The sequence below is a fragment of the Biomphalaria glabrata genome, chromosome 1, assembly GCF_947242115.1.
Source record: "Biomphalaria glabrata chromosome 1, xgBioGlab47.1, whole genome shotgun sequence".
NCBI lineage: Eukaryota > Metazoa > Mollusca > Gastropoda > Planorbidae > Biomphalaria > Biomphalaria glabrata.
In genome coordinates this window covers 13,294,551-13,313,712 of record NC_074711.1, presented here as the reverse complement: position 1 = coordinate 13,313,712, position 19,162 = coordinate 13,294,551, and the positions used below count along the sequence as shown (strand labels likewise).

Sequence of the window (19,162 nt, the reverse complement as noted above, 5' to 3'; positions counted from 1 at the left end):
ATACTTCCATAGCTGTTGTTGTTTTTTTCCACACAGTATTTGTGAAAAAAAAAAAAAAAAACCCACCTGGGTTGCAGCAGCACTGACGGACGGGGAAAGGTTGTGACACTCTCGTCTTTGCCGATGTGGGAGTCAGTGCCAACAATGAATGTGTTGTAAGACGGGGATCAGGGAAATCAGGGTGGTGTGGGGTGGTGGAAAGGAGATGGTTTGGCCTGGCTGCGGTGTCCAATGTCTTGTTGTTAGCTACTTGGTCAATTAGCAACTCATTGACATAGCGAGATTGACAGTGAGTTGATGTGATCTGGGAAATGCTTAGAGAGCACTTGCCAGTCTTGAAATTAGAATTCTGTTTTTGTTGGTACCTTCTGAACAACTGAAACTTGTTCTCTCTCCCTCTCTCTCTCTCTCTCTCTCTTTCTCTCTCTTTCTCTCTCTCTCTTTCTCCCTTCCTGTTTCTCTCTCACACTCTCTCTCTCTCCCGCTTTCTCTCTCTTTTCCTCTCTCTTTCTCTCTTCCTCTCTCTCCCTCTATCATTCACTCTCTTCTTCTCTCTTTTTTTCTCTCTCTCCCTCTTTCTCTCTCTCTCTCTCTCTTTCTCTCTCACTCTCTCTTTCTCCTTCCTTCCACTCATCTTTCTTTTTTTTTCTTATTCTCTCATCAAACATTAATGTATATCATTTTCACTTTCTCTCTCTCTCTTTATTTCATTCTCTCTTACAAAATGTTCTCTCTTTTTCATTCTCTCTAAATCTCTCCCTCCTTCTCTCCACCAGCTGTCTCCTAACCCAATTTTCTTTTATATTTTCATTCTCACTCGAAACTCATTCTCCACAATTTCTCTCTCTTTCTCTCTCTCACCCTCTCTCATGCTCTGAATCTCTCACTCTTTCACTCTCTCTCTCACTCTCTCTTTCTCTCTCACTCTCTCTCTCTCTCACTTTCTCTCTCTCACTCTCTATCTTTCTCACTGAACACTTTTAATTAAATGTGTTATTAAACCCTTTACCCTATGTCAATACACTCTAATGCTTAGTCTTACGTAATGCTATGTAATGAACAAGGAGGAATGCCTACACTATCCTCTCCAGCCTCTCCAGTCTCGTAAGATGACGTAGTCTTTTATACTTTCCCCATCCCCCTTTTTTTTTATTTATTTTTTATTTTACACCAAAATGTTTGACTCAAAGGATAAATATCAGAAATCAAGTGTGTGGACTTTATTTTACTTGGGAAAGAGACACACACGAGACGTTTTATTCCATTGATACTTTTGATGCATTTCAAAAGATGGGCTAAGAATCGAGATAGCAAGGAGCTCTTTGGCCCCTAGAGATTAGTTTGGTACCAAAGGGTATCTGAGATACAGTCAGCCATGAAGATGACTATTAGATTTTTGTTATCGTGTGGATGTGGAACTATTTAGTTACGTATAAAGTTATCAACAATTTTACAGAAACAAAGAAAAACTCAGAAGTTTATTTCAATTTTAAAAAATTCTTTAAACTGAACACTCCTTTCATTATTACGTTTCCTCCCCCGCCCCGGTCCCCCACTTAAAAAAATATTCACTGAAGTCATAAAATATAATTTATACATTAGACCCTCCTCCAGCAACCCGTTAGAAAGTAAAAATTGAGTAGGATTAGAGGCTCGTATTATCTACCAATCCCTGGGAAAGTAACAGACATTGTCTGCTGTACATCGTAGAGCGGGGAGTGCAGTTGTACCATTACAGTAGCAGTTTGCTGAGACCTATTAAGGCTTGGTGATGAGGGATATATGGGCTGAAATAGTGTTACACAAGTAGCCAACTCTAACACTGATAGACTTTCATACAGGATATTAATGACTTAATGAAAACTATGCAATGATATTACCCCCCCCCCTTCTCTCTCTCTCACGCTCCTCTCCCCCCCCCCCCGTCACTTTGTCAATCTCTCTATCTCTATCTCTCTCGCTTTCCGAACGTCTATGCGTGGGTGATGTTTTGCCTGGTCAGAATATCAAAACCCATATCGCTGACAAAAAAAAAAAAAAAAACGCCGTTTGCGCGCTGGCCTATGCACACACACAGAAAAAATTTGTTAATTAGTAGGAAGTGTTAGCGGCATACATTCTTGTGATAAAGTCAATCAATCTCACTGTTCACTAAGCGAGTGGACACACTGGCAACTGTGTTTGGCAACAATTATTTTTTTTCAGCGTTGTTTTAAACTTATTTTCGTGTTTTTTCTACTTCCATCAAACGTTTCGCATTTTTTCTTTGTATTGTTTGGTTCTAGCAAGGAGCTAATCGGCGTCGTTATTGCGCAAGGAAGGTCAAGGTTGTGAATTAGCCAACAAGTTCGGAGCAAATTAGTTCTTTGGAGATATGTCGTAGTCCAGGTTTGTCCGCATTCATTAATTATCAAAATGTATTTTTAGAATCATAAATAGGTTTGTCTATTGTAGATTGAACTGGTTCGATAAGACGTCATTGTGTGGTCTCTCTTTCGTAATTTTCTCTCACACTCAACTCTTTCTCTCTCTCTCTCTCTCTCGATTGTCTCACTTTCCACCTTTAGTTTTTTTTTTCTTTTGTTCTCTATATGTACCTCTCTTTCTAATCAATTCTTCCTTTTTTTAGGGAGGAAGGGAAGGGTTGTAGTTAAGGTTTCTAGTTATTAGGCTACTTATTTTCTCTGTAAGGTTACATTCTCCTTTATTTCTCCTTATTCTTTCTAGCTCTCTCTCACTCTCCTTACTTTCAACTTTCTTTCTGCTCCTTTGTCTTGCTATGAACGGTGTACACTGCACTTGTTCAACTCCATCCGCCGTTAAGCTTTAGAATGCTTCGTATTCTGATTTTGGCAGAGAAGTCTCTGAATATTTGGCACTCACACTTCCGCTTCGCATAGTTTAGAATCAATGCGCACTAAACTTCTCAAGGATATAGCTCTTCTGTCAGGAAAGAGTCTGCATTATAAGTATTAAAAATAGACACGGGTTGCCTGAGTCAGCCAGGAAAAGAGTTAAAGTCTCGAATTAACATGCACGACTGGATTAACACACAGGATACGAATAGGACACAATTATCTTCTTTAAGTAATGTCTGTAATATATAAGATAAGATAACAATATAGCGGAGTTACTAGATATTTAAAAATCCATGACATTATAATCCTCATAGGATGGTATACAACTGTCTAGATCTACACATTTCGTTCACAGTCTGTCTTTCGTGTCTTTCGTGTCTAGTTTCTTTTAAAGTTTGTCTTTCGTGTCTAGCTCAGTTCTATTCTGTCTTCCATATCTAGTTTCTAATGTAGTCTGTCTAGCATGTCTAGTTTCTAATGTAGTCTGTCTAGCATGTCTAGTTTCTAATGTAGTCTGTCTAGCATGTCTAGTTTCTAATGTAGTCTGTCTAGCATGTCTAGTTTCTAATGTAGTCTGTCTAGCATGTCTAGTTTCTAATGTAGTCTGTCTAGCATGTCTAGTTTCTAATGTAGTCTGTCTAGCATGTCTAGTTTCTAATGTAGTCTGTCTAGCATATCTATTTTCTAATGTAGTCTGCCTAGCATTTCTAGTTTCTAATGTAGTCTGTCTAGCATATCTAGTTTCTAATGTAGTCTGTCTAGCATGTCTAGTTTCTAATAGTCTTCCATGTCCTAGAAAAATCATTTCTTCTTAATGGCTATTTCAATCATTCAATGATAAATACAATTTGACTTAATACACTTGACTTAATACACTTGACTTAATACACTTGACTTAATACACTTGACTTAATACACTTGACTTGAAGCTTTGGACGTTCCTTCTGGATTAAGGATATAAGGCTCTAGCCCAAACCTCCTGCAGAACGACATGGGGTGGCAGCGGGCAGGGTTTGAACCCGGAGCCATTGAGACGACGGTCTGTAGCGCATACCACACGACCAGTCAGCCGATGTCCTTAAAACATTCTTGAGATAGCGCCCCAGGCCATGTCATCTTTAGTGACTTTTATTATCATCCATGTTTACAATGACACAATTATTGTTGATTGCACACGTAAACAGCAATAACAATAACAACAGCTGAAAGTCATTAAATTCATTTAAACTATTAGACGTAATATATATGGTAGTGTTAACAGGGGAGACAAATGTGTAATATGAGAGTTAAATAATCATCACTTGGATAGTGTCCCTTACTACTACTTCACTGAACGAAGCAATAAGCGCAAGTCTGTGACTTGCGTTAGTCTTTTAAAAAGAATTGACCAATCAAGTATGGCCCTTTTCCCTGGGGCACACTCCCCCCGCCCTCACGTTTGAACATGTCCCTTCCCAGTTTTTTTTTGTTTTAATTCGTGCCGTCTTTCGTTTTAAATTTAATACAATTTGAATTTTAAATTACGCTTGCCTTTTTTTTTTTTTTTTTGTGTTGTGTTCATTTCTGCATAACTAGCAGAAGAGGAAATATAGCATGGCCTAGATCTATATCCTCCAGGGCTAGAGTCACCCAGGCACTACTGTCCCAGCTAGTATAGGTAAAAGTGTCCTACCTCTGGTGGCCTCCAACCGCTGATTTATTTTTTTTTTGGTAAGGGGGGGTGCATTGTGGTAGTAGCGTGCTTAGAGAGAGGAGAACTCGCCACAGTTCAAGCGACTACATCTAGCGTGCTGGTGCAGCGGTGGTAGTGTTTCCAAACTGGTTTAGGCCTACAGAGTGTGGAGGATATATCAGCAGTCTTAATTTCTTGACAGAATGTTCGGTTCAACTGCACGTGGATTTTATCAATGGATAACGACAAAAATTCATGAATGTATCTACGAAGTCAGTGTTTAGTTTGCTTCGACTGATTCACAAAGTGGATAACCATTTTTAAGACGGTGGAAAAATAGTTGAAAAAGAATTTCTTGTAAAGTTTATTTAATTTTCCCATAATTTGTGATGAAGAAAAAAGTGTGTATTTCCAAACTTAGACTTAGATCTAGAGTTTCATTTATTCTGTTACGTTTCTGATTGTTGGCGGGGCACCTGATTGAATCTGGACGTGATGGTAGGCTGTGATAGTGGTCAGTTAGGTGTGCTAAGTGGATTGTGGTGCTTCTCTAATGCTGGCCTGGAGATCGGTAATTGTTTCTAGAGATATATATCTAGTTGGTTTATATCAATTGTGTGATTCTTACCAAATTGTTACATAATAACCATTTCGGTATCCTCACTATCTCTTGTCGACTTCCCCTCTAGATCTCTATTCTCTTTACTAGATTAAAATTTTAAATCGCTTTTTTTTTTTTTGTATTTTGTTCCCGAGAGAGTTGTAAAAGTATCAATAAGATCTAATGCGAAGTTAAGTATTTTAAAAACAATAGGGAAGTAGACCTATATTTTATTTTTATTGCACTGTCTGGCATAGGGGCAATTTACATTGGAATGCTTTTAAAACACTTGGGGGGATTCTTTATGACTTTTTATAGATCTACTAGATCTAATTCTTCTTTCTTCCTTTTTTAAGAAACTTTTGTACGTGGACAAACAGACTGTATATCTACATCTAGATCTGGAGAATAAAGTTAAAAATTGTGTAATAACTCTAAATATAACTTTTAATTTGCGTTTAATTATTAGCAATCAGAGTTTAGAATCGCAAATACTTTTGAAAAACAATAAAACTTTTCACAGTTTAGAATAGTTAGATTTAGGTCAAAGTCTTGTGGTCTGTTACAGTTGCTTATAACTTTTAAATAAAAAAATCATTAGGAAACTGTCTCAAAAACCGAATTTTTTAAATTTTTTTTTGCCGTTTTTTTTTCAATAATTATGTATAATACGGTAATAAATTAAAAAACAACTCCCTCAAAACCTGGCGATACATAGATCTAGATCCATTTTGTAATTAGACTTCCTAGTCAAGTTTATTAATGTGGGATGTTGAATACTTGATATCGTGTAGTCTTTGATGCGACTTAAAAAAATATATTACCATAGATTATCATCAGGTAGATTTCTAGTATTAAAAGAAAATGTCAACTTAACCTAGAGTCTATCCTCTAAACCAGAGGCGTCGATAGGGTTAGGGTCGCCCGGTGCGATTAGCTATATCATCGGGTATCAGCTTATGCTGTCTATAACCCTCGCACCCTCTTAGCGACTTCGCTGTTCCTCAGTTACCTATTACCTCGGCTCCATCTCTATTTGTTTACAAGTAATAGTGAATTTTAAAGTTAAACTCTTTGTACAAATCGGCGAATGCTTAGGATCAACTAAACAGTCTCTTCTTTGAAATGCAAGTTCCTGATGCAACGATAAATTAAAGTAAAAATGAGAAATAATTATTATAAAACTAAATGATTAAATATTTCAATCTCCACCGTAAGTCTACGAAGTAATTCAGTTCCTAGTTTGGGGACCACAAGGTGAACGCATGAAATGGTACCGACGTCATCCCCAAGCAGACGGCTTGGCTCGCTCAAGAAGTTTTACTCACCAGTCTCGAGGGGAGAGAATTTGGCGGTCCCATATCTCTATCCTGGCCCGACGTCCGCTGAACGACGGGCCAATCGCTGGTATTAAGTGCCACCGAGACTTAGTGTGTTTTAAGAGACGACCACCGCTTACGGTCATCAAGCGGTGCCAAGAGGGCGCTTGACGCTTTCATGGAACTCGCCCCTTGTTAGAGAGTTGAGAGAGAGAGAGAGAGAGAGGGGGGGGGGGGGAGAGAAGAGACTCCACGCTGACAGACCAGAGATTTGTTTCTCCACCGTCGCCTCAACAATATGTGGTGATGCCATTAGAAAAAAAAAAAGCTGTAGGGAGGTGGGGGGGGGGGGGTAGAGAAAGGCGATCCATCTCCTCCCTCGTGTTGTTACGCGTTAGTATCAGCGATTGCTACCTGCTTCACATCGCGTGAGCACCAACAGAAACACTAAACAGAAGCAGAAAAAAAATAAAATTGGCGAAAATGAGTAGGCCAAAGTCCAGTGTGACACTCCATCTTTTTCTGCCCACCACCGGCCACTCCCCTTCCTCTCATTCAGAAATTAGGAAGCGATAGTAAAATCTTTGAGAGCAGAGTGAAACCAAGGGGGTCGGGGGTGGGCGCTTTCGACACCACGCGTAGGAAGCCATGGTATAAATACTGACTATTTGGATCTAGTGATTTAATAGGGAGCTAGTTAGTGTTTAGTGGCCGTACAAATTGTTTTCTACTTACTATTACAAGATAGAATCAATAGTTCGTTTCTTGTCTTCTTAAAGCAACATAGTCTCAGAGAAATTTATATTTTGTTTCGGTAATGATTACTTCTAATTTTTTTATGTGTTTTTTTTTCTTTTTTTAAAGTACAAATATCACTTTAAATAGTTTTTTTTTTGGTCAAGGTTTATATCTCAATCAAAATCTGATTATTGGAGATTTTCATATCAATGTTTTTCACATATTTTTTCTTTGTATCTCATTCTACGGTGCTAAAAAAAGTGTACACAATTATTATAGTGTTTTTAAAATTCCTAGTTTATCAGCAATTTCATATTCTTCACACGGGATACAAAAAAAAAAAAAAAGCTTGCTGTCGCTTTTTTTTTTAATGAAAATCTCCGATATTAATTAAGCGAAAGAGATTTTGATTTTGTTAAGTCATTATGATGCAAGAAATGTCAAAACCGCGTGTTTAGTTGTTCTTCTCTTTTAAGTCAACGTTATCTTATACTCCGAATCATCATTATCAGCAGAGAAAGTGTGTGTGTGTGTGCCTGTAGATGTATCTCTGTGTGTGTTTGTGGATTACGTCCTGGAGACAATGTATCAGTTACCGGCCTGTCTTTGGTACAAAGTGAGTGCACCTATCTGCAAGGAATAGCTCACGTCTGAAAGGTATGTTTCTCGAGTTGCTGGGTGATTCTGTGAGGTTGAGACAAAGCAGAAGAGTTCTGAAATGGGAGACATTGAGGAAGAATGTTGCTCTGTTTACGCGGGATGAGTCGATGTTTGAAAAAAAAAAAAAAAACAACTAGAAATGTTTGAGATGCGGTGGTCTCCCCTTGCTCTTTCCAATTAGATAGATATTTTGTTGACAAGTATGTGAACTTTAAGTAGACATTGAGTCCGCACAGCAAGAAATGATGTTCACAGGGCCCAGACTAATAATAATAATAATTTTATGTCTACAGCGCTGTTGATAAACAAAATGTAGGCTCAGTGCGCTATAACATATAAGGCATAAGATGGACACCATTTCTTGCTGTGTTGATTCAATAGATATATCTGCTTAAGGCTCACATACACGAGAACTAAAATGACTAACTAATCTAAAATGTTTTGAACAGATAGGTCTTTGTTCTTGAATGTAGGTTGCTCGTCTGAGATCAATGTGGAGTGAGTTCCAAACATTTGGTCTTTGCACTGAAAAAGCCCGCATGCAGTAACTCTTGAGGGGAAAACGTGGCCCAACTGGAAGAGTTACGTCCCTTAGAGGGCAGGGCTCTCCATATGAATTGTAAACTGTTAACTAAGGACATCTTGAATTCGTGCATTTTGATTGGCTACGGTGTTGTCACATTGGGGACTGTTTGTCATTAGAATTTGTTGGGTCCAAAACGAATTAGATCTATGAGAGAACCTAAAGAGATACTTTGGATAAGTCGATACTCATGGACACTTTCATCCTTGATAGTTGTGTAGGCCTATTTATCTCTGAGTAGTTGATACCTAGGCATTCATCCTATTTCTATGAATTGATCCAAGGATGCCATTGATCTGTAGATCTATTTGTCTATTTATATGGTCAAAGTAATATCGAATCAAGTCATACACTGAAAACATGATGTATACAGTGTGGCTGTAGAATTTTCAACCTGAAACAGTGAGTCTATCGTGTCCAATAGGAATTAAAATCTCAATTAGGTGAAGCCGCTGCTTTAATTCGAGAATCACATGATAGCTTGCCAGTGGAACACTTGTGGTGACTTCTAATACAAGCTTTTTGACTTAGAGGAAGGTAGTAGAGGACTCAATGACAGAATATTTCAGCAACCAACTTATATAGATAGAGCAATTGTCACTGGCATCTGAGTTTGTATCCTGAAATACTTTTGAACAATAGTCTTGAGGTAAACAACATGCCACAATAGATGTAGCCTAAACGTACAATAACAAAGGCCAGGATATGAACAGGTCGGCAACATGGCTCAGGGTAACAATGATTGTGTTGTTTTTGTCTTCAAGTGGCTAACGAAGTTTCTTATACAGACTAAGTCAACAGTCAATGATGATAAGAAAGCAAGACAGAGAGAGAGAGAGAGAAGTTTCGTGGCACTTTAATCCTAGAACAATCTTATGTGTACATAGACTTTCACTGTAGACCACATCCTAATTTGTATTTTGTGGTTAAGTTTAAATAATTTTGAAACCCTTACGTTGTAACTGTTTGGCGTTGTCTAGGTCTATACTGTTGGGGGTTAGCTACCACAACACAAAGCAGTGCAATATGTCTAGGTCTATACTGTTGGGGGTTAGCTACCGCAACACAAAGTAGTGCAATATGCTAGGGCATAAACTCATTGAGTTTCTATTGTGATTGGGTATAATGAGTCTCTGAGTCGTGAGGGGAAGTGGAAAGATTTGAACAGGGAGGAGATAGTATTGACGTTGTTTACGATAGGAATGAGTCGAAGAAAAAGTGCTAGGAACTCTGGGAATGAATGAGAAAGGAAGAGGGGTATGAACCATTGTTTAAGAATGTAATAATCGTAGAGTATGGGGTCTTTAAAAAAAAGTATTTTTATCATCTTCGTACAGTTTTTATTCAAGGATATTGTGCATATCTATACTTATACACTGTCTTCACTTAGTCTCCTGTAGGTCATGGTAGTCACTACACTTTATCTTCGATGCACCATGCACTAAATATATTATATCTTCATTACATTATGTAGTCACTACATTACATTTTCCTTACACCATGTAGTCACTACATTACATTTTCCTTACACCACGTAGTCACTATATCTTCAATACACCATGTAGAGACTTCATTATGTCTTCTTTCTGCCATCAGGTTATTTCTGAAGTAGATCTATGTGATCACTAAATCTTCAATACTCCAGGAATAGAATTCGTTTTTCTTTCATTTGGTTGTTAGCACACACGTCACAGATGCTTTGAGGAATCATACGTGAGGGTTTTGAACGCTTGCTTTGAGATCAGCAACAGTTTTAGACAAAACTAGAATTGAACAACGTCGACTGACTGACTGACACAGACTGACTAAAGTAATCGCAGAATATATAAAACCGTTATCGAAATTTCAAATTTTCGTGGGAATTTTTTTAAAGAAGCTTTCACATCTGGAGAGAATGGATAGTTCAAGGATATGATCTTATATCGATCAGAGTTTTATTATAACCCGTGTCAAGAGCTATTTAGTTCTTTTTCTAATTTCCCATTGAATATGTAGAGATTGTGTAGAATTGCTTAGTCTTGTAATCATATATTGTACAACGTTACCTCGTATTATTTAATATTTTAGTTTCGCTTCTTTAGTTTTAACTTAACCTCTTTGTTTTATTAGGTGTTAGGGTTAGGGTTAGGAAATCATCTCAATAAAAAATCGATTCCTTAATAGTAACCATGGAATCGTTGTAATCGGAATCGCACGCAACGCCACGTCTTTTTGTCCATGGACCACATTTTATGTGTGTGTGTGTGTAATCGAATACGGCTTAAAAGAAGAGCGTGAGTGGACATGACCGGAGCACCTGTCTTACAGTGGACAATTTACAAGTGTGGGCCTGGGGACGCGGATAAGAGACGAAAAGATGAGGGGGGGGGTGTGTGCATGTGTTTTGTGATCTAAAGCTAGTCAACTGTCAGTAAAGGTCCCCTTTGATGTTGACCCGTGCGACACACCTTCCTTGGCCCCTTCCCAGCTCGTCCACATGCCCAGCACCTGTCTGCGACAGTTAAGTACAAATGTGGGATATCCTATAAAAGATAAGATACAAGTAGGATGGTGTGTAGAAGTCTATTGGGGAACCTTTATGAACAATGTTTAGGCGTAGCTTTAAAAAAACAACAACAATGTTAAATGTTACCCATTAGAATTTATAAATGATGAGGTGGTTGATAGTATCAGGGATGATGTGGTTGGTAGTATTAGGTATGATGAGTTGATTTGTATTATCAGCTATGGGATTTTGGTACAATAATAATAATAATATCTTTTATATAGCGCTACTTTCATGCTTATAGCATGCTCAGAGCGCTATGGTCCAATCTCATTTGTGGACCAGTGGGGGGAGGGGGTATCTAGGAGAAGGTTTTCCCATGCTGTGGAACCTCCAGCCCCCAGCCAAGCCAAGTTCAAGCGTGCTCAGCCTCTCGACCACGCTTCCGTTTTGAGGTAGTTGATATTATTAGGGTTGATGAAGTTGTTTTTTTATAAGGGATGAGTGGTTGATATTATCAGGGATGAGGTGGTTGATATTATCAGGGATGAGGTGGTTGGTATTATAAGGGACGATATGTTTGATATTATCAGGGATGAGGTGGTTGATATTATCAGGGATGAGGTGGTTGGTATTATAAGGGACGATATGTTTGATATTATCAGGGATGAGGTGGTTGGTATTATAAGGGACGATATGTTTGATATTATCAGGGATGGGGTAGTTGGTATTTGGTTCGAACACTGAAGGAACAAGTTGAGAATGTAGTTGTCTCAGGATCAGAAGTTGTTCTTGGTCTCCAATGAACTGGGTGTATGACAGCAGTGGGGGACAAGTTTTTACATCTTTGTTGTCCCCCTTGTTGGGTCTCTCGGTAACATACATTTTACTTTGCCATGTCTAAATGAGTTTTTGCAATTTCTAAAGGTCAATTTTTTTAAAGCTATTGTTTATTTATATGTCATTACATTTTTAGAAATAAAAAACTTCTTTATTTGTCGTCATGTAATAAAATTGGAATGTATTTTTAGAGAAGTTTTCGCTATGTGATCAGGATTTCGTCCCCTGGATATACCCTCCCCGCTAAATACCACTTCTGCAATGCAAATTCCTCGCAGTCCAGGTCGGCTATGCTAACTATTGCCCTATCGTCGCATGCCTGTGTGTGCCTTATCGTTGCTTTCAGCCCAGATTTTCGCGTACCGTCAACTCGACTCTGAAAGGGGTGACTGGCTGTCAAACAAAGAACGTCAACTTGGCGGTTCACATAGGGGTCTCGGCATCTCAACCCTCAACTCATTGTATATCTACATGCATCTCTCTCTCTCTCTCTTTCTTTCTCTCTCTCTCTCTCTCTCTCTCTCTCTCTCTCTATCTATCTATCTATCTATCTATCTATCTATCTGACTGATATCTCTGTATTCCTCTTTTTATTTAATTCAGTTTTATGACGTCAGCTATTTTTCTTTTGATCATTTCGCTTTCTTACCCTCTGCCTGAGTCTCTCTCTCTCTCTCTTTGATTCTCTCTCTCTCTCTCTCTCTCTCTCTATCTCGTTGTTTGTCTTTCTCTCTCTCTCTTTCTCGCTCTTTGATTGTCTTTCTCTCTCTCTCCCTCTTTCTCGCTCTTTGATTGCCTCTCTCTCTCTCTCTCTTTGATTCTCTCTCTCTCTCTCTCTCTCTCTCTCTCTCTCTCTCTCTATCTCGTTGTTTGTCTTTCTCTCTCTCTCTTTCTCGCTCTTTGATTGTCTTTCTCTCTCTCTCCCTCTTTCTCGCTCTTTGATTGCCTCTCTCTCTCTCTCACTATTTGATTGTCTCTCCCTCTCTCTCTCTCTCTCTCTGTCTGTTCTTTTTTTTTTTAATTTAATTTCTGATAAGCTCTTGCTCTAGTGTCCCTACTTACTATCTTAGGTCCATCTTGGGACAACGTATCACACAGGACACAACTGCCAAAGGTTATTCACAGGACTAAAGCAGGACCGTCGCCGTGAAGCCTCACTCCCAGGCTGCACTATTCACTCTACGCTCTCCACGTGGAGATGTGCCATTACATCAGTGTGTGCTTCGGTTGAAATAGAAACGGAATGTTTTCCGGAGAAAGTTTTTAACAGGCTAAAAAAAATATTCAAGTTTCTCGTCTGCTGTGTTTTTTCTTTCCTTGTTGATCCCTGGTGGTGTCGGATCTTGCTGACCAACTGACTGCAATCTTCTTTGGCGGTAGAATCAGTGGAAAAAAACTACTGCCGTTGTTGAGTGTGTGTTATATTCGCCTCTGCAGATCTGTCCACTTGGCCGCCGCCCCTGCAAGGCTGTCCACTTGGCCTTCGATTTATATTTATAAAAATATTCGTTTTTTTGGGGGTATGGATGGTACCACATAGAGATCAGCTCAACTGTAGAGTGGTTATCTAGCATGGGACCAAGCAATGCCTCTAAGGGCGAGTGTTCCAACCCATTATGAGGAGAACGTCTGTTTACTACCAAGCTAGCCCACCCAGGTAAGAATTTATTTTTTTTAAATTTCATTTAACTTTTTAAATCTCTGCATGCATATTTGTGTAAACAGTGTCTTTATCCAGTAAGTTACTTTGAACCGTAGGGGGCTTCCTGACGCGATGATTGCTGCTTTAATTTGTTATGTTTCCACATTCATGAACATTTGTTTCAGAAAATAGGTTCTAGTTTTATAGCACCCTCATGTCAAAAATGGCATCATGTTGCCGGCTCTGGTGTTCATTATATATTTTTTTAAAAGATAATTTACGAGAAGATCTTCCCTTCGTGCCACCATATTTATTTCACCTCGAGCTACGGACATGGACCGTGGAATTGTAAAAAAAAAAAAAGCAAAAACTTTTTCGATGCGTTAAAGACGAAACAAACCTGAAAACATATCTCTTAAGACCGGATGTAACGACACTTCCTAGACAACGCCATAGCACTATATGAGACAGTCAACAGCACAACACCAGCCTGCTTCATATCATCATTTTACATGACAAAGAAAACTATATCAACGCTAGTAAAAAAAAAAAAAGCAATAGAAAAAAAATGTCCTTTAAAACAACAAAGCATATCTAAGTAAAGAACAGCTAATTGCTGCAATTTTTCTGAAAATGGCAGGGTTTAGCTCCCTTGATATATAAAACAAAATTAATTAATTAGTACTAATTTATTAACTAATTGGTTCATTTTTGGATTAATTCGTGTATTGTCATCGGGTATGAATAATTATGCAAAATTTCAACTTGATCGGAGAATGGGAAGTGAAAGAAAAAACATTTCAAAACGTAGTGAAGGGATTGAATCCATATATACATCCACATCTCACATTAAGCAATATTTATTCCCCTTATTTCGATATCAAACAAAATAATTAATCACCAAACCTTAATTAATTATTTGAATTTTTAAATTGATTCATGTCTTGTCTGTTACAATGAATAATTGTGCAAAGTTTCAACTTGATCCGAGAATGGGAAATAGGAGACAAAACGTGTTCAAACTTTTTACCAGACAGACAGACAAAATGAGTTGATATAAGCTTTGTAAAAAAAAAAAAAGCAATAATCTGAAATAATGAGCCAGTTATTTGTCTTGGGTGGGCCGTTATCGCTTTATGGACCTGGAGGGGCCGAAGAATCCATATCGACATAAGGAGCCATTCCGTTTCAAACTGATAAGGCTGATGAAGTGTTCAAAGCCAATAATCCCATTGATTAAATCGACTATGTTCATAGAAAGAAGAGAATCGCTGTCGTTAATTAAGCTTTTTAATTCGTCCTTCATAATCTAATCCTCTAGCGACTCCCTGACAAGGACAGGCACACACCACCTGTACCATACGCTATTAGTTCTTAGCAACGCAACGGTAACGATAGGTTGTCCTATTGGTGCCTGTTCCAGATCGTCTGAACCAAACGGTCTCAGCACTGCCTGGGTAGCTACTAGAGTTGCGAGGAGCAGGGGTGGGGTGCAGAGGGTGGCTCACTCGTTAAGAGCTCTCATTGCTGGAACTGTCTCTTGGGTTCACACCTTCTTGTTTTTGTTGAAGTACCAAAAGAACTGCGCGGCTAAGCTTTAAAAACTTCGAGTTTCACGTCTGGGGTAACACTATCACGTGGGGGGGGGGTGTAGAGTGACAGGTATATACTATATGTCTAACGTCAGGTGACTGACGTAATGAAAACCATGCATACTTGTTGTGTGTTTTATTTAGTCTATGATTTGTTAAGCCTCCATTTTGTTTCATACTTAAGTTATTTGACGAAAAGCTTGGTCCCAGCATAAAGGACTTTATCCTGTTGGACAAAACTGTTGTTTCAACAGGTTCTAAATCAAGATCAGTAGATATGTCTGCTCTGGATGTGGCAAAATATGTAGGTCGCTGCTAGTGCTGCGTAGCACCTGAAATACTACACACCTCATTAATCTTCGGACTCCAAGACAAGGCTAATATAAATCATGATGTTTTAGGCGACAAAAAAACATTTATATTTGTGAAAATATGCGTACAATTTGGGAACCTGTGATGCTAGATTATGAAATTGCATGCATTCCTAAATCTTTTGAATGTCACTGTGTCGGCGTTGTATTAGCGATGGTACCAAGGGACAGTCATGACATAATTACAATATTTAAAATAGGTCATGGCCATCATTGCCGTGTGTCGCGACATGTTATGTGTGTCTGCATTGTTCAACTTTGTTGCCTTTGTGTGCAAAGTGTGTCTTCTGTATTGTGCAGGTATGTCTTCTGTATTAGGACATGAACAAACAAAAACAAACAAACATGTAGGCTCCCCCTCCCTTTCAAGTATTTTATTAATGGCGTGACTCCTACAGCAGACCGCAAGCCTTGACATTACTTGTTCAACATCGCCAGAGGTTACGTTGTGGTTCAGGGAGAGGGCGTGCCATGATTACCAGGCATAGGGTTTGAGTCCTCCTGGTTCGGGTCGAGCGAGCTAATATAAAAAGGCCTTGTGGAACGTAGAGGCGTCTACTCCGTGTGTTGGTCACACAAACATTTTAGTAGAACGAATGTTGGTTGCATCTTTCAGAATTCTAAAACTTATGGAGGGGGGGGGGGGTGTTGCGTCATCAGTTCCAGATTGGAGTCTGAATAGCTTCATAAAGTTTTCTCAAAATTGCTTGCCATTATGTTAATGTAATATTATAGGTGGGTGTTGGTTTATCCTTGATAGAATCACACACACACACACACATTTTGGTCAGGTTATATATATATATATATATATATATATTGCCTCATAAGACTTTGTCATAGGAACTTCTAATCTAAACAGTCCCACCCCTAGTTTCCGTTACAAAATTAGTGAAATGTCAATTATGAGATTTGAGGGTGAGTTGAGTGAGCAGTCTAGGGAGGAGGGTGGTACTTGTGGACGGCTGAAGCTAAGATGAAGGCCAGGCAAGTTAAGGATGCTCAGTAAGAACGTTTATTTGTACCTGTAATAGAAGTGTCACTATTCCTTACTGCAATTAACCTAGACTAATAAATAGTAGATGTGATGTGCAAAGCAAGAATCAAACATAATAAAACGAACTACTACACTAATACACAATGTACATGCATGGATTTTGAGGAACTGCTCAATTGACGATGTAATCCAATAACTTTTTAGTGTTTGTTTTGAAATGCTCATAAAACAGGGGACGCAACTTTCACCTGTTGACAGTTGGAGAAAGTAACATCAAGATTAAAAACAAAAAAAAACTTTTAGATCTACATGTAATACATACAGACGGTCTGTTCCATTATTCCCTGCCTGGAGCAGATAGCTTTGAACTAGATCTTGGTAGCTAGTGTAGAAACTAGTCTCAGACTATTCCGGTCTATTGCCTTGAACTAGCAAAATAACAATACAGGGGTCAGGGGTCAGAGCTTATCTCTCGTCATTACCGGTACAAAAAAAAAATCAGGACGCCAAACCTAAGCAGTGCACGAGGCCAGTGTTGACATTTAGTGCTGTGTGTTACCATTCATAGAAAGCTGATTGGCACAGCACGAGACAAAGAGAAAATATGAAGGGTACAGCTGAGACTTTTAAGGAAGTTGTGAACTGTTTTTTAAAAGGTCTCTTTTTTGTTTGGCCATAAATTCTTGATTTGGCGTTTTATGCATACGCTTGAAGAGCACGTTTATTTCATACATTAATGGCGTAAATTCCTTTCTTACATTTTTGTACAACGCGCAAACACAGCGAATGCAATAAGAACGCGTAATTTTAATAAGGCGTCTAATTGTGGTACCGTAACTATCACACGATTTCCAATGCCTTGTATAGCACCTGTTTCTTGCCTTGGATAGCACGTGCTTCACTGACCACGGGATATGAATGACAGCACTCGTTCGGAAATAATTAATGTTTATAAGTGGGGAAACTGGCGTTGATGCTTGGATGCTTTGCCCCATCATCGTCAGGTCAAAATAAAAAAAAATAATAAAGATGGGAGAAAGAGGGGGGGGGGCAAGGATGTTCAGTAACAGCTGTTGCAATCGTTAAGGACCGTATAACTATTTACCGCCCCCAGGCCTAGTTCTGACCTTTCAAAGGTTATATCAATATCAGAAACATTTTCTTGGTTTTGCTTGTCGGAAATTGACGTTAGTGTAAGAGGCTTTCTACACGCAGAACTGACCTCGAGCAATAAGACAAACGCAAGTTTGTACTTTGGGATCAGTTATCACTCATTTCACCTTGTTGCAGCTAAAATTGCAGAAGCCACTTCAGAGAATCAAACATGACCCAATTAAATGTGGGTTAGGATATAAGATCTACTTATCCCTTCAATGTTAATTGCTTTTTTTTTTGTATGTGCTAGTATAGTAGCTTAAAGAAGAGATAGATAGGGCCTGGCCCCAGCTTAAAGAAGAGATAGATAGGGCCTGGCCCCAGCTTAAAGAAGAGATAGATAGGGCCTGGCCCCGTTACTAACTTAATACTGTCCAGTAAGAGAGAGTGAATGGTATACAACTGCAGCCAGTAGGTGACACTATGCGTCGTGTGCTCCAGTTTGACTTGTTGCTATCTTTATTTAACTTACACCGAATCGTGCCATTGTATAATGTATGCACCAGAGGCGGATATATTTTAACATAGTTTGTGGAATAATGGAGGTGGGGGTGGAGGCCATGGTGATTTTTTTAAAACTTCCTTCACAAAATATTTATATTATGTTCAGATCTTGAGACTTCGTATTTATATAAAACACGCTACTTTAGTAGTGGGCTTTGACTATTTTAGGTCATTGTATTGTTCATTGGAACTGTCTAGGACAACTAGGTAGAGTCTATAGACTATATAATTTGGCTCCGAATTCAAAATCTGTCTGTTTCCATTCCATGCCGTCCTGCACGAGACTTGGACAAGCACCTAATGATAGTCATTTCTGAAACGTTCGAAACTTATAAAAAAAACAACAACAATAAAACGGTTTAAATAATATTGTTTCAGATTCAGAAGTCTCATAGAAATCAAAGGCTACAACCAGGCGTCCTATTGATTTAAAATTGTACATTTACACGTGAAACAAAATGAGAGATGGATTTGAAAATAGATGTGCTAGTTCTAGATCTAATGATGTCTATACATGTAGCTAGAAACATGCTCTTATAAATCAATGTTCACTATGGGGACTGTTAAGGAAGATAATCAATGCAATGTGTGTGTGTCTTAAAGGTGCCCAGATGCGCTCCAGCTCAAGACTACTTTTAAAACTAGAAAAGAGAGAACGATAAGGAAGATCTTTGCAAGCCCTGATGCCCACGTGATATGGCCATTCAATTTAAGTTTGCGTTGTTGTTTTTTTGACAGTGGTTAGCAGATCATCGAGGCTCCCAATTTTCATTGTGATCCTGTTTCGAATTTCCTAATTTGCGAACTTTGTAGGTGATATCTTCTATATAATCATTATTCCGTGGCTAGGATCCTTCTCCCTAACTCTGCAGATAGCATTCAAGATTCACCGAATCCCATCTCACGTTCAAGGTATGCGCCAAAGAAATAATACAAGAAGCATCGGAGAAAAAGCAAATACGCTGATGTATCTCCCTTAAAATATGTAATTGCTTGCATGGTAAATAGCTTACTCCTTTTTTTGTGTCCGGCCCGATGTTGACTGAATCATGACATGTATGAAACTAAGAGAGGTGATATGAGACATGCATCAGGACATCTTTCTTCTGTAGCCTCCCCCTCCCAGGAGCCATAACCCCGAGTAC

The 19,162-nt window shown here is 38.7% G+C and overlaps 1 protein-coding gene across 5 annotated transcripts in view; it reads left to right on the top strand.

Annotated features, from left to right (window-relative positions):
* Positions 1-2,132: 2,132 nt before the first annotated feature.
* LOC106069387 (fibroblast growth factor 18-like) overlaps positions 2,133-19,162 on the top strand; it is a 60,972-nt gene continuing 43,942 nt past the window's right edge. The window contains exons 1-2 of one of the 5 annotated variants that reach the window (XM_013229041.2): positions 2,133-2,388; positions 12,827-13,413. In XM_013229041.2, the coding sequence (XP_013084495.1) occupies positions 13,373-13,413 (41 nt within the window). In that variant the 5' untranslated portion in view covers positions 2,133-2,388; positions 12,827-13,372. Of the gene's footprint in view, positions 2,389-4,548; positions 5,102-6,802; positions 7,265-12,826; positions 13,414-19,162 lie in introns of those variants that run through there. The other 4 variants (XM_013229043.2, XM_056022917.1, XM_013229040.2 and 1 more) reach the window with 4 other exon arrangements.